This window comes from Dreissena polymorpha, unplaced genomic scaffold, assembly GCF_020536995.1.
Source record: "Dreissena polymorpha isolate Duluth1 unplaced genomic scaffold, UMN_Dpol_1.0 chrUn021, whole genome shotgun sequence".
Classification (NCBI taxonomy): Eukaryota; Metazoa; Mollusca; class Bivalvia; order Myida; family Dreissenidae; genus Dreissena; species Dreissena polymorpha.
The window spans coordinates 45,946-62,878 of record NW_026273335.1 but is presented as its reverse complement, the minus strand read 5'-3'; the positions used below and the strand labels follow the sequence as shown (position 1 = coordinate 62,878).

Here is a 16,933-nt window from a genome sequence, read left to right as displayed (position 1 = left end):
TTTTCATTTTAACCGGTTCAGAAATGGACACGAATTTTGCTGCAAAAACTTATAACCTAATGTATGTCAACCATGGATATGTTCAAGGCAAAATAACGGTTGGTCATGCCCGTATTAACCCAATGGTGACAATTCGTTTCCCGTTTCAATAAAACCATTGAGAAGGAATAGTTTACAAACTTACACTTACACCATTTAACTTGACAGTTATTCATATATCACATGTCATACTCATGCACGTGAAGATTGAGTGATCTTGAAAACCTTCACTGTATGTTGATAGCATCAATTTTATAATTGTAAATTGTTGACATAATTCTTGTTAAATTGACAATGGTGGCATTAAGCTTGTGCCATGTGCATCGATATTCCATGTATTTCAAGTTTAAATACGCCTTGCCCCAGACTATAGAAAACTACACTCTTTCTCGTTCAAACAATGCTGACACATTGTATTAAAGGGTGAATAACTCATCAACTTTGATTTAGTTTTAAATTATATATTTCACATAAACATATCAGAGTGATGATATATATTTAGTTTCTTGTGAATTGCTTGACACATAAGGAAGAAGTTCGTTTCAAAAACGTATATCAGTGTATCCGAACAGACCGAAAAACTAACCGACAAAGTGTTTCAAATGTAAACCTGTTCAACTGTGTTTGCGGGTTATACAATGCAATTCCGCAAATATCAAAAAGCGAACATTTCATGTTATCATCTTCAAGGTTTTTGTTTAAAACTTTTGACCAATATCGCGTTACACAAAGCATATATATCCCCCACTATTTTAGGTGATTTATTAACTTTCAACAGCACATATAGTTATTCTGCCATTATTCGTGGTCAGGCGTTTTGTTGTTTCGGTTTACCATAACCAACATTGTGTCAATCAATGTCACCAAAGTGTTCACCCAGACATAAGTTACGCATGAAAGCATCAGAGACTTAATGTGTAGTATATTTTGCAGTAAACTAGACCCACTCGATATATCCGATGTATGGAAAGGAGATGAAATTGGTTTAATAAGACAGAAAATAAGCATGCATCCACAAGGGCATCCCGAAGCCTATTATGTATGACACTGACTAGCATTTACGTGTGGCTGTGCATCTGATGATATATAACAACTTTTACGTCAAAATCGACATAAACTTCCGACAGGAGAAAGTTCATTCTAGGGACTCATTCAGTTTTCAGCAATTAGCAAGCTATTAATGTACAACAAACGGCGTTAAAATACATATTTTTTCATTTAAATAAAGAACATAATAAACAAAAGTATCTCGGATATTATACACTATATTCTACATGGTCTATTAATCTTGATTATTGACATTCATGCTACGAAAATGAAGAAATCTACCATTAATATACTTGCGACTTCTTAAGAGAATGTTTACAAGCTGAACGATGCCATTTTTTTTTCGAATAACATCTTTTAACGATGCTGATTCAAAGGCGCAATTATTTTTAATTCTGTATGCAACACATTCACTAATCCAATATGCATTATTAGAACCAATACAATAATTCAATCATAAACCGAATTTTTAAAATTCATTTTATTTTATTAAGGCCCAAGAGTGGGGTATAATAAAACTTGTAAACCGATCGGTATATATTGCTTTTCAACGTCATATATATTAAAGCTAGTATAAACGATCGTATTAGTTTTTTAAACTAACTGCAAGTTAAGAAGCAATAACAACAAACACAAATGCCAACTTTTTCTAAACTTTTCTTACTTTAACAAGATATGTTATGAATATTGAAATCCCATTTACTCTTTGTTGTTTCGTTTTTACAACATTTAAACAAGTATAGATATATAAAAATACGAATAAATACCAAAGTACACAGGATGTAACGTAGTGTACCATACAAATATTGTAAATGTATTTTATTTTACGTTCCACGACCGTATTCAAAAGCTGCTTTGAATTGCGATCGCAAAATCTTGATATTGAAATCGTAAATACTCGCCTTAACATTATTCAGTGATGGTTATTTTAATTTTGTGCACTCGAAGCTCGTGTATTATGGCAAGCGGTTCGACGCATAATCCCAAGAAACTAGGTTTCTCATGAGAACCAAGGTTCTCACAATGAGAACCTAGGTTCTCAGAATGAAAACCTAGGTTCTCATGAGAACCTAGGTTTTCAAATGAGAACCTTGGTTCTCATGAGAACCTAGGTTTTCAAATGAGAACCTAGGTTCTTAAGAAAACCTAGGATACCAAACGACAACTTAAGTTCTCAGAATGAGAACCTAGGTTCTCATGAGAACCTAAGTTCTATGTGTCTATGAGAACCTAGGTTCTCATGAAAAACCTAGTTTCTCATGAGAACCTAGGTTCTCAAGCGTAAACCAAGGTTTTCAAATGAGAACCTAGGTTCTCATGAGAAACCTGGTTTCTTGGGATTTCATAAACCTTGGTTCTCATGAGAACCTAGGTTCTCATGAGAACCTAGGTTCTCGTGAGAAACCTGGTTTCTTGGGATTTCATAAACCTAGGTTCTCATGAGAACCTAGGTTCTCATGAGAAACCTAGTTTCTTGGGATTATGCGTCGAACCGCTTGCCATAATTGACCTCCAGTTGTCTCCCATTGCTTGGTACACGCTGGCGGCATATGTGTAAAATGAATAGAAATAGGCGTGAAACCGTGAATGTTTCTCCCCAAGAGCATTTTCTGAACAATGTTCAGACAATGCTCAGTAATATTCTACGAAACTTATCTGTTGAATATTTGTGAAAACAGGCATTAGCCGTCGGTGACCGCTTCTTGTTCATGTTTCCGTGCATGGGTGTTCTTGAGGAATGAAATTAGTAAAGTAATCGGTCGACATTGGTCTGAACACGTTAATAAAAAATTGAACTGTTTATGAAATACATCTTTAATTGTAAATATTATTTTGAGACTAAAAATTCAGATCAATCTTTACATAATACATTGTTACAGCATTGAATGAGTTTCAAATATTCAGTTCCCTTGTTCGGGCCTCAAACGACTGTACGGTACAGTTTTCTATTTTAAGTATGTCTGTGACCTACATGTAGGAAGCAATCATTATGGTATAAAGTTTTATCTCTATTGATTATGTGTAATAATGTATTATTCAATCGTAAGATATCGGCAACATTGCAAGAAAAACTTATGCGCTAAAGACTTTGCAAACATATTTCAATAACTTGAGATATCTGCAAAAATAAAGTTCTTAACGGCGTGTTTTCATTCTGTCCAGCCCGTGTGTAATCATATGTGAACCCCATTGATCCTGCGCCCTGAATAATGTGTCCCGTATTCCAAACGAGCAAGTTTACGCCGTCCGACGCGTAATTCTGAAAACCTAGAGATCTGAAAACCTAGGTTCTCAGAGAACCTAGGTTCTCATGAGAACCTAGGTTCTCAGAGAACCTAGGTTTTCAAAGAACCTAGGTTCTCATGAGAACCTAGGTTCTATGAGAACCTTGGTTCTCATAATGAGAACCTAGGTTCTCAAGAGAACCTAGGTTCTCTGAAAACCTAGGTTCTCAGAGAACCTAGGTTCTTAGAGAACCTATGGTTCCCAAATGAAAACCACGGATATGGCAAGCATTTAGACGCATAATCCCAAGAAACTAGCTTTCTCATGAGAACCTAGGTTCTCATTCTGAGAACCTAGGTTCTCATGAAAACCTAGGTTTTCAAATGAGAACCTAGGTTCTCATGAGAACCTAGGTTTTCAAATAAGAACTTAGGTTCTCATGAAAACCTAGGTTCTCATTTGAAAACTTGGGTTCTTGACGTCATGTGCAATCTTCAAGCGAGAACCTAGGTTCTCATTCTGAGAACCTAGGTTCTCATTTTGAGAACCTAGGTTCTCATGAGAAACCTAGTTTCTTGGGATTATGCGTCGAACCGCTTGCCATAGTGTATTATGGCAAGCGGTTCGACGCATAATCCCAAGAAACTAGGTTTCTCATGAGAACCTAGGTTCTCAGAATGAGAACCTAGGTTCTCAGAATGAGAACCTAGGTTCTCATGAGAACCTAGGTTTTCAAATGAGAACCTAGGTTCTCATGAGAACCTAGGTTTTCAAATGAGAACCTAGGTTCTTTTGAAAACCTAGGATACCAAACGAGAACTTAAGTTCTCAGAATGAGAACCTAGGTTCTCATGAGAACCTAGGTTCTCATGAGAACCTAAGTTCTATGTGTCTATGAGAACCTAGGTTCTACTGAAAAACCTAGTTTCTCATGAGAACCTAGGTTCTCAAGCGTAAACCAAGGTTTTCAAATGAGAACCTAGGTTCTCATCAGAAACCTAGGTTCTCATGAGAACCTAGGTTTTCATGAGAACCTAGGTTCTCATCAGAAACCTGGTTTCTTGGGATTTCATAAACCTTGGTTCTCATGAGAACCTAAGTTCTCATGAGAACCTAGGTTCTCGTGAGAAACCTGGTTTCTTGGGATTTCAATAACCTAGGTTCTCTGAGAAACCTAGTTTCTTGGGATTATGCGTCGAACCGCGTGCCATAACTAACCTCCAGTTGTCTCCCATTGCTTGGTACACGCTGGCGGCATATGTGTAACATGAATAGAAATAGGCGTGAAACCGTGAATGTTTCTCCCCAAGAGCATTTTCTGAACAATGTTCAGACAATGCTCAGTAATATTCTACGAAACTTATCTGTTGAATATTTGTGACCCCAGGCATTAGCCGTCAGTGACCGCCTCTTGTTCATGTTTCCGTGCATGGGTGTTATTTAGGAATGAAATTAGTAAAGTAATCGGTCGACATTGGTCTGAACACGTTAATAAAAAATTGAACTGTTTATGAAATACATCTTTAATTGTAAATATTATTTTGAGACTAAAAATTCAGATCAATCGTTACATAATATATTGTTACAGCATTAAATGAGTTTCAAATATTCAATTCCCTTGTTCGGGCCTCAAACGACTGTACGGTACAGTTTTCTATTTTAAGTATGTCTGTGACCTACATGTAGGAAGCAACCATTATGGTATAAAATACAAGTTTTATCCCTATTGATTATGTGTAATAATGTATTATTCAATAGTAAGATATCGGCAACACTGCAAGAAAAACTTATGCGCTAAAGACTTTGCAAACATATTTCAATAACTTGAGATATCTGCAAAAATAAAGTTCTTAACGGCGTGTTTTCATTCTGTCCAGCCCGTGTGTAATCATATGTGAACCCCATTGATCCTGCGCCCTGAATAATATGTGTCCCGTATTCCAAACGAGCAAGTTTACGCCGTCCGACGCGTAATTATGAAAACTTAGGTTCTCTGAGAACCTAGGTTCTCAGAGAACCTAGGTTTTCAGAGAACCTAGGTTTTCAAAGAACCTAGGTTCTCAAGAGAACCTGGGTTCTATGAGAACCTTGGTTCTCATAATGAGAACCTAGGTTCTCATGAGAACCTAGGTTTTCTGAAAACCTAGGTTCTCAGAGAACCTAGGTTCTCAGAGAACCTATGGTTCCCAAATGAAAACCACGGATATGGCAAGCAGTTCGACGCATAATCCCAAGAAACTAGGTTTTTCATGAGAACCTAGGTTCTCATGAAAACCTAGGTTTTCAAATGAGAACCTAGGTTCTCATGAGAACCTAGGTTTTCAAATGAGAACCTAGGTTTTCATGAAAACCTAGGTTCTCATTTGAAAACTTTGGTTCTTGACGCCATGTGCAATCTTCAAGCGAGAACCTAGGTTCTCATTCTGAGAACCTAGGTTCTCATTCTGAGAACCTAGGTTCTCATTCTGAGAACTTAGGTTCTCATGAGAAACCTAGTTTCTTGGGATTATGCGTCGAACCGCTTGCCATAGTGTATGGCATAATTATGCATTTTATTATCGAGTTGCCGCCCTTTGCCCGTTGTTCAGTAACGGCATCGCTATTTGTGCTTTTAAATATAGACCATGACAAAAACGCGCAATAAATTATTATTTAACATAAAATTTAGAAAATCTATGCAAAACATTATTTTTTCTATAATGTAGGTCAAAGGTTATCGTATTCAGTTTTAAATCGCTTGTTTTAAATAATTGAGTTAATTTAAATCGTCCAAAAATAAAACACTATTGGTTCATTTTGAACACTTAAAGTATGTTTGCACAAAATGTTTCAAAATTGGAATTATTCGCGCAGTTAAATTTGCATTCAATTTTGCCGCTGAATACGTTATCTCAAGACATCTAGGTCAAAAGTGAAATAAGTTAGCTAGTCGTAAAACAAGTATGATTCCGTAATTGGAATAGACAGTTCGTTGTCATGCTGGTATAGCTCTTCGTAGAATACAGAAAATAACGACTGTATGTCAAATACAGCTCAGTCTGCATTGCTTCCAAGTTGTGTGTAGGCTATTGGATCTTATAATTGTTCAGCCATTTTTAGCAGACAAATTAAATATGTTGAATATAGTAAATGCGATAGAAATTATCTCTACGCTTGTGAGTCGATCTCTGGGAAACTGGCTTAATGCATGTGAGTTAAGTGTCGTTTCCGATAACCCTATGCATTCCACTAACTCATGGTAATTTGGGACGACATTTTCCGCCTCGACAATGTGTTTTTTTAAGAGAAAATTCCTTTAAACGGAACATTCCATGAAAGCTAACAATATCGTCCCTGTTTAGCCCTTGCGGACTTCAAGTCTAATCTAGGATGATACTTAGCGGACACGCATTAGGACCCCTTTCACATAGCGTCTCCATATCGATTCATCGTAGAAGTTCATTTTTCATAAGCAATTAAGGATTGTTTTTTTAAGAAAATTCATAAATAGACAAGACATGGTTGGTGCGGCACCAACCATTTATTCAATTTATCTTGTTTCATTTTAAATTATGTCTTTAACACATGTGATCAAAGACAAACGATTACTTGACAAAACAGAGTAATTATTCAAGTCGGACCGAATAATTCCCGATTGTGTTACGAAAAAATAGTACCACATTAAACTGTTCCTTTAAATACTTTTTTATTGAAAATATATGAAGAATTAAAAAAAATGAATCGATAATATGATATGTATATTGTTAGAAATGGAACAAAATTCAACATCAAAATAAAAAACAGTTTGTTTCAAGTTCAAGTTCGTGGAATGAAACGAATGTCTGTGAAAACGGATAAAAAGTCAAATGTCATACGATGAAATATTTCATATAAAATGAGATATTTTTAAATTTTACAATTGCGCCTGTAAATAAGGATAAGGATTATCTTTCCAATGTAGTGTAATTTTGTTCGATTTAATGATATTTCATAGATAAATATAATCAATTGCAGACGACCGAAAGTAAGTGTGTAATAGTCAAGTATAACCCCTCTATTTATATAAAGAAACGGCGTATATTAAAGGTTATGAGTGTATTTACAGGCAAAATTGATTTTTTCATTGCCATATGTTTGCTTGAATTTAATACACATTTAAAACTTTTACAATCATTTGTTTGACAAAAAATTTGTCAGGAACTTCGCATGTACAATTTGTGAAAGGTCAAATATTAGAACATGTTAATCGGCGCGAAGGATTACGTACTTACGGTTGCCGGATATCAACTAGTTTATTCGCCCCTGCTTTATTTGGTCAATGTTTGCAACAGAGACAGGATACAAACAAAATTTAAATATCTAAACATTTGATATAATCAATAAGATTTCAACAACACACATGAATACTCTGTTCTCTTCAAACACAAACATCTTGTTCACGAATGTTTCTGATAGTCCAACGTTGTTAACAAAAACGCGCAAACGTAATTAACGCATGCAAGCATTAGATAGACCGCTTATTAATGTGCAGTGTATTTGACAGTTAAGAAACACTCCTCGAGATACACGGTCACTAGAAGGCGAATAACTTGGTTTAAACACACTTAAAATAAACATACATCCCCTAGAAAATCACAATAAATCTATGGAATAGGCTGGAATTTAAATGATGCATAGAGAAATTCGTAGCTTGATATATTAGTTATATCTATATTTGCATCAAATCGGTATAAAAAATGGCAATCTAATAGAATGTTTGTCTAGTAAATTGTCACCGAAAGTAAAAACTAAACAAGACAACACGTTCATGAAGTAATTGAATTTGTCAGCTATTTGACGGCGTTCTTAAATCATTAATACAATGCAGCTCTACTGAAAGTTGTGTCTTGCATACATTACCTTCGTTGCGATGACATCATGCACGTTTCAATTGATTGGTTTTACAATTGTGGAAATAACTTGCTCCAAAAACTAAGCACATTTTATGTATATGGAATAACATTGACTAAGGTCACGGGCAAATAATTCAGGAGAAATGGGCATTTCGCATAAAAGTTGTGTCATGTACATCGAAACGTAATTGCCATACAAATTTCAAGTAGCAATAGACTTATCCAAGAATGCGCTGGAGTATGAAACTTATTTTCACTAAAAAAAAACAACGTTTTACTCACTTACCAATAATGTTTTTTCTTTTTGTCTTAGGAAACCGCCATAAGTCTATGCAGATTCGTTCTAACGATGCATATACACAAGCATGATTCTTTACTATACATTGTCAATATCATTTACGTTTAAACGTATGTGTATACTGTTCACTTGCTCGTTTTAAATTTTTATATGTACATAGTTTTTAGTGTGAGCGTTAGCTCACACTGATGTTACAGAGCAAGTTTCGCAAATTAGTATGCAATTAACTGCTAAACTACGCTATGGAGGGACAACCACTGCCTGTTGCAGTAAAAATTTGCAGACGACAAATGCTAAGAGCGTCTGCTAGGAAAGATAACCACCACATCTGCCTGTTTATAGTTCCTCACTGGTACACTGCAGTGGGTGAATTTGACTAATAGTGTTAAACAGCTTGTAAGACGACATTGGCCAGTCTAGTGTTTATCATTGAAATCTGTACATAATTGGCTGCTTTCAGGAAAAACGGGGCTTATTGCATGTCAAATAAGATTAGCCTGTGCACACTTATTAGCCTGTGCAATGCACACGAGCCAATCAAGGACGACATAACTGATTTTATAAAGTTTTTCGTTTAAAGAGAGTCTCAGGTACTGGGATGACTATTAATGCATATGCATTAAGTCATGTTTTCACAAAATGAAGCTTATATTATATTTTGTATTAATGATTTCAAGAAAAACACCTCTGGACCGGTGCTTTAAGACACACTCTTTATACATTTGAATGAGTTGTGTTCATTTAAAACTTGCAATATAAAAAGCTATAACATAATTTTTTAAACTGAGTTGCGTCTAAACTTATACAACAGCGAACACCTATTGTGCCTTCAGCGCTTTGATTTACTTACCCTAATGTTTAGATGTGTCATACCAGTATACGTTTTATCTGTGATGAAACTCAGATCTTTGGGTCATTATTGCCCTCTACTTTCATATTTATTTTCAACGAATATGTTCAAAAGCAAATTTTTATATGTACTTATTAAAAATTTTAAATAAACTCATGTTTATTCACTTTATTTGTTGTTTTTTTTGTGTGTGTAAAAAGCCACTATATTGGCTTTATGATTGTGAATTTAAACTTTTAGGCCCAAAACTTCTTACATGTATTTGTTTTACTGGCGGTTTCTTTTGTGTTTTATGTAAACCAAAGTAATGAATCAAGTGGTGACATGGGGTATATCATAGTGTCTGTACACCCTTTAAACAGACATAAAAACGTGCGTTGTGATTATAGGACTGGTGAATCCTTGTTATCATGGGAGAGATTAGGTTTTTAACTTCCTCATTTTTACTTCGGTTTGATTGCATCAGAATAGGCCAAACTGTGGATGTTTTCTTAAGTTCATCTGGTTTGTGTTAATTTAAATTATTTTAGTTATTGAAATTGGACTTACGTTTTAAATCTTTGTTTGTTTTGAAATTATTTTTGTTGGTTATTGAATTTTTATGGTTAAACTAAATAAAATTAAAACTTGATTGAGGTCTTACAAGATTTTTAACTAAAAGTAAAAATCAAGATGGCAACCGAGAAGTAATTGCAGGATTTCTGCGACCCAGACAAGGTATTCACTGTACTAGGGAAGTCAGAGTATTGTGTGAGCCTAACAAGTGATTCAAAGTGAAGCCTGGATATCAGTGCCATTTGTGTTCTCTCTTCTGATTCGATTTGGATACACCCTCCTTCCACCAAAGGGAGTCACAATCTTTCCGGCGCAGGTTTTCAAAGCATCGAGTTGCTTCTCAACATCTGCAGTTGAAAAACATGACCATGTTCATTGACAGTCCAACAAAGGGACAAAGCTATGTCGACTTCAGGTTGGCACAACTGAAAATTTTCTTTGAGGAGAAAAAGATGCAAAATGGGCCTCACACTACCCAAGAACTGGGTAGACTTAACGATGCTATTAGCACGATCTACTTTGCCTGGAGCTCAGTCACTTATGGTCAGATTATTGTTACAGATTTCTATAATCAAAGAGTGTATTTACTAGATCCTCAATATAAAGACATATTGATTTAAGTGCCCATCAAAGTGACATGTGTCAAATCACACCAAGTAGCGTAGCTGTTGCTGTGGGGCTGCATGGGGTCCAGTTTGTCGTAGCGAATGGTGAGCGGCTTCTTCAGGGCATGAATGTATAGGTATTGTTCATAATCAGCAGGACCTGTATGTCACTTCTGGCACTGCACTTTACAAGCATTCAATGAATGGAGACTTGTTGATTAAGCTGTATGAAGATACATCAGATTGGCTAACAGGTAATATTATTGTGCATATCTGTGTATCATATGAAATTATTATAAGGTGTATAAAACATTTGTTATGCTTTATTCAAATTAACATCAAAGTCAATAATTCAATGACATTTTTATGTATGCTCATTTCAGATAAGTAAGTTTGCAAAAACTTGTTCCAAAACTTTTACAATTAGTAAATGAAAACTCTCCATGCAATAATTTCCTTTCTATACCATTTTCCATAAAAATGTTCATGTTAGCAAACATTTTCCATGTAAGTGAGTAAATGAACTTACTGAGAGAATTATATTGGTGTGTATATCATGGGTTTTCAGCATAACAATAATGAATTGAAACATGTTTCATTGTAATATAATCATACTGTATTATTTAAAACAAATAGGTGGTGTAACTAAGATGTGACAGTGTCTTTATTAACATAATAAGTCTGTAAATAATTACTTTCATTTATTCTACTCTATTTTACAGTAGATAAGTGTGCAGTGAGTCCTTCTGGTGACAAGATATTTGTCCCCACCTTTAACCCTAACATGGTCTGCATCTTGGCCAGAGATGGCACAGTTCTCCACACTGTCACGGACCTGGAAATCCCATGGGGTATCCATGTGACTGATCTGGAAAAGGTGCTGGTCTGTGGAGGAAATTCCACTCTGTCATTCAGCTGGATAATGAAGGCAAGAAGAAGGCGACAACTCTTGCTACTTGGAGGGATAGACTTGCTTACCCACAGTCAGTCTTCTTCAGAAGGAGCACAGCATCCATAATTGTGGAACAATTTTGCAGCAACAAAATCCTTGTTTATAAAGTAAAGTAGTTTTGTTTCACTGGTTTCTGTCAAACATTTTGGAACAACACTTTCTACATGAATTCTTGCAAGATGAACTTGATATGGTATGGTCTGTCTGAGTATAGCCAGCCACCATCATTGTGGGACAATTGACTGGCAACACATTTTTTACTGATAAAAATTTTACTTGTATTTATGTCATATGTTTCATTACCTATCACTATGTTTACAGAATAAATAAACACCTATTAGTACAAGTTCACATTTATATTGTCCTTCACTAAAATGGCATCGATCATCAAAAAAATTTTGAATATGGACATTGGAATTCAATTAAATATTTGAATATTTGCACAAAATTAATGAGGTTTACAAGTTTGTGCCTCGATGATGCCTATTTTGTATTTTGTTCGAATTTTCCATTAAGGTTATATGAATTGTATATGCATTAACAATTTGTGCGTTGCTATTATTATTAAACTGCAATACGTGTTTGAATGGCAACTATACTCAAGACAGTTAAACATTCCACATATTTTAATCAAGAAGCACTGTTTTATTCATTGATGAATTCTAGCAAAATGTCTATAGGCTATAATGGCTAATTTTGTCATCAGGCCTAATTCTGCAGAGTATTGTTTATTTGGAAGTGTTTAAACAAGTATAGAATTATGAGTTTTAATTCCCAATTAATAGTCGAGATTTACAACTTTTATATTAATTGTGTATAACTGTGTTCAAAAAGACGAAGCACTTTTCAATATCAAAGTACAACTTGACACCAGACCATTAAATGTTCTGTTTTTTTGGAGAAACACTTCCTTTAAGTTAAGTACAAATTAAACTATTTACAAATGAAACATTATTAATTTTGGTAATAATACAAATTTGTGAGTTATTGAATTGTGTATCAACTATGGGAAAAAATAAATAAAAAAATCAAGTATTCATATATTTTTTATTTTTTTAAAAACTACATAAGTGTTCATTTGTGAACAGCAAGATTTGTACGCTGTTTTGAAACTGATGGTTTCCTTAGGATGTAAAATTCACACATTATCATGGCATACATTTTATGTAAGCATCATCCTTAAATAGGTACTTGACAGTATGTATTATTGATTAGAATTCAGTTTAAACAAACTGCCACACAAATGATCAATTAAGACACTGATTTGTATTTAAAATAAAGTATAACATATAACATAACCAATGATTTTTCGTTGGCCTTTTGGGAACAGGTTTTGTAACCTTGAAATAGGGAATTTTATTATGCCCCATTTGAACTGTCTGTCGGTCCGTCATTCCGTCCGAAAATTTTAACATTGGCCAAAACTTTTGCAATATTGAGTAGCACCTTGATATTTGGCATGCACGTGTATCTCATGGAGCTGCACATTTTGAGTGGTGAAAAGTTAAGGTCAAGGTCATCATTCAAGGTCAATGGTAAAAAAAAATCCAAGTGAAGTAATAAGCTTTAAAGGGAGATAATTATCTGTATACCTTTAATATAATAAAAAAAACTCAATCAAAGCCGCGAAGGAGGGGGCATTGTGTTTCTGAAAAACACATATCATGTATTTCATGTGGTAATATCTCCAAATTGGGAAATTTATAATACAGTCGTGAAAGCATTTTCCTGAGAATTTGTTTAAAAAAAAATACACAAACATTCATTTTCAGTTGTTCGCTTGCGAAGAACTAAGGTAAGTAGTACGCGTTGGTAGTCGGTTTGCTCTTAAAAACGCTAAGAACGATAACTACCGCATTCATTCATAATCTGAGGCTATTTATAGATGCTGATAAACAAGTACAGTGGGATGTTGTGTAACCTCATTCATAGTGCATGCTGCTACAGCGGGGTTAAATTGGATATGCCTGGGAAACATTATTTTGTTCTCAACATAAAGCGGCGATCTTTTGTATTCAAGGGTGCTAAAAACGCAATAGTAGAAGGCTAAGTTTGTTAAAATTCACAATTCTCAATTAATACAACGTTGAACATGAGTTCACCAATTTCTACAGGTATACTATACAGTGTTCGACACTAACGGGAGTCCGGTCGTCCGAGACTCGTGGAAATGAGACTCGGACGCCTTGTTTTGTGTCAAGGAAGTCTGTCGGACTCCTTCAAAATCATCTTTGAATTATAAAAAAATCCCTTCGTTTACTTATTTGTTTCGCAAAATCAGAATGTCTGCACAAAGAACATTTTACTCAGAATTGCAATTCTCTGTTCGCTGTCTTTAAAAACTTTAAGTTGCATTTGTTTATTGTCTCATTTAAATTCTAATAATTTAATATTCACCTTCTACATATCGCCGAAGGATAGCGAGAAGTGTTCAATCTAAACTAAGTGATGTCGGAAGCAGATACAAAACAAGAACAATACCATCATAAGAACTATGCATTTGAATAAGAATTTTGCTTTTTCCTTTGAAACCCCTGTCTGGTCAACAAGTTTGATCAGAAGATGCATTTTGTATACTTATTATTGTATTATTATGATGAAAATTCTTTGTAAATTTTATAGTTTATGTAAGCAACTAACAAAGAAATTACATGTAAGAGTTTTTATCAAACGACATGGAACGCAACGGACCTCAGTCTGTTAACAAAATTGTTTAATGAAATCCCTGTTCACAGTGCTCTGTCATGCTAACACACAAGTACCTAGCAAGAGTCCTTATTAGATAAAATGAGTACAACTTGCTTACAGTGAGCTTTTGTGATTACATTTTGCCCATTATTAACCGTCGTTCCTGCATTGTCCATTGTCAAAATGTACATTGTTAACACTCTAGAGAATATATTTATTTCCAATATTCACGAAAAATTATAGAAATCGGTCTAAATGACAATTGGGTAAACCAATTGGGTAACAAAAATGCGTTCAAAAAACAAGGTTGCTATGTGAAATTAAATAAAAAAAGTTTTTGAAATTTCTAGAAGTTACATGTTCACCCAATCCCCACGGAACTTGATCAGAACGCTTTTTTTCTAATGGTATATCTGCTGAGTTTGACAACGGTTCAGGTCTACTAAAAAAATATGAGTGCCAGTAGGCTAAGACGTTTTCCTTATGTTGGTGTTGTTAAACTTTGTGAACAATCTACAAGTTAAATGTTTTGCCAAATCATTATGAACCTATAAAAGCAAATGTATTCATGATATTTCAACTGAATTCGAAATTGCTTCTGTCCGTTCTAAAAGACGACAGAATGTGAAAGTTGTTTAGGAAGGGATTATATAGAAGTATTTTTGTTGATTGTTCGGTTCGTCCGAAGTTTTTAAACGTTTTTTTTTAATCCCCCGAGTTGAAAAGTGGCTCCTCACTGAGGGTTACTTGCTTTATATGTTTGGAGCACTTTGTTTTGTCTTCTCTGAAACCGCAAGGCTAAGAGGTTTGGTTTTTGGCATGTATCATTTTATTCTCGTCCTCTACACAGTTTTAATATCGTCCCTTGTGTAAAACTGGCCACGCCCAATGATGATAAAATGTTTGAAGACGTACAAAAACAAATGCTTTCTCTCAAAACGTTAGGGCATTAGATATTGTTTAACATCGTATTCTGGTCCTATAACAACTATGTTAACATCATCCCTCTGATGTCAAATTGACCCCGACCTATGTGTTCTTGTTAAATTATTTGTATTAAGTGAAAACTTTGAAAGTCTTCTTTTTTGAAACAGCAGTGCCAAGACGCTTGTTATTTGGCAGGTTAAGTCTTACAGTACTCTCTGCTAGAGTTGTTCAAATCATGCCCCCACGGGTAATAACTTGCCACAGCCCGGGAATAAAAACATTTATACAGACGTGTGTAGTTAATATCGATAACTTCAAAAAAACTTCTTCTTTCAAACCGCACGGGGTAGGGGTTTGATATTAGGTGTGTAACTTAAAAAAGTTTTCATATTTTCTTCTCACAATTTCTCTCAAATAATGTGTCTAGGATCAAAACTAACAACACAGATGTCTGTTGGACTCCTTCAAAATCATATTTGAATAATTAAACAAATTATAATGTCTGCGCTTTTGAACATCCGAAAATATGCAACTCATCATTCTGCTTAAGCACATCGACAAAACAAAACAATCCGAATTTTTTTTTCTGGTTTCTTGTCGCAGTGCTTGCGAATAGCGATATTTGAAACTCTCGAACTCTGAATCAATCCGATCTTGGTCGTTTTGTCCCTCAGATATTTTCGCTTTATAAATAGCTTTCGCAAAACAGTGTCGAATCACAATGACAATCATCGCAATACCCGTCATTGTTTACAGAATCCTCGTTTTACGGTCCCAATGCACTGAAGATGGGAACGACTGTGAACCCGTTGTGCGTAAATTAACCAATGTCATTAGCAATCGATAATTAAAGGGGCTTTGTTTCAGTTAATTGACTTTGTTATATTATATTAAATATTATTGGGAAATTGTATTTAACAGTGGGCTGTTACGACCAATCCCAGGTATAAACAAGCAAGCATACATATAAATGCATTATGGAAAATAGTATTTTTTAAACTTACAATTATTAACTTAAATATTGATGGCATTTGTTAAATAATTTTGCAACCTTATATAAAAAATGACAACACATATTGAACAGCTGTGACTTTGAACTTCGATCTGAAACCACACATGAAAGAGGATTTATCAATTAATGGTTAAATGGTCATTTTCACGGATACTGAAGTTTGTCATTAAATGCCTTATATTGATAAATGTAAACATTGGATCTAAAAAGCTTCAGTAAAAAGAAAACAAGAATAAAATTCAAGAAACAAAAAAGAAACCCCCAACTGGACTCGAACCACCCTGGAGTAAAAGTCTATCGCTTAGACCACTCGGCCATCCGAGCTCAAGCAATTAGCGATGTATGTTATACTTTATATACGCAATCCTCGGAGTATCAAAAATATAACGACAAAAGCAGAACTTTCCAAATTATTCAATCGTTTCTCGTTGCAACGTTTTATTATTTTCAGGTTTTTAAATTGTCAAAAGATGCATATAATAAATATTTAAGAGCATGGTAAATGTTCAGTATTACTGTTTCCTCACACATATCATGACTACAACGAACATTTGCGAATCTAAAACATCTTTTTTTAATTTTGTCAATTAAACAAGACGTGAAAAGGATCCTTTGACATGTGTTATAACCCCCAAATACGGTATATAAAAAGAATAATATTTTTTTGACTACATGAAGTATGTTCGGACTTCTAAATTTAAGAAGACGGGAGTCCAAAGAACATCTTACTCAGAATAGTTATTGTCGAACACTGCTATAGAAAACAACAAAAATGCTATATAATCGCTAGACTTTGAAATAAAGTTTGCAATTTACGTTTCTAAATAATTAAATTGAAATCAAAAGTTTAACTATTGTGTTTG

At 34.6% G+C, this 16,933-nt stretch overlaps 1 protein-coding gene across 1 annotated transcript; it reads left to right on the top strand.

Moving 5' to 3' along the window:
* The first annotated feature begins 9,768 nt into the window (after nucleotides 1–9,768).
* LOC127863629 (uncharacterized) lies at nucleotides 9,769–12,478 on the top strand. The gene is made up of 2 exons (XM_052403259.1): nucleotides 9,769–10,745; nucleotides 11,214–12,478. The coding sequence occupies exons 1-2, from the start codon at nucleotides 10,691–10,693 to the stop codon at nucleotides 11,507–11,509; spliced, it is 351 nt and encodes a 116-aa protein (XP_052259219.1). The 5' UTR covers nucleotides 9,769–10,690; the 3' UTR covers nucleotides 11,510–12,478.
* The last annotated feature ends 4,455 nt before the right edge of the window (nucleotides 12,479–16,933 follow it).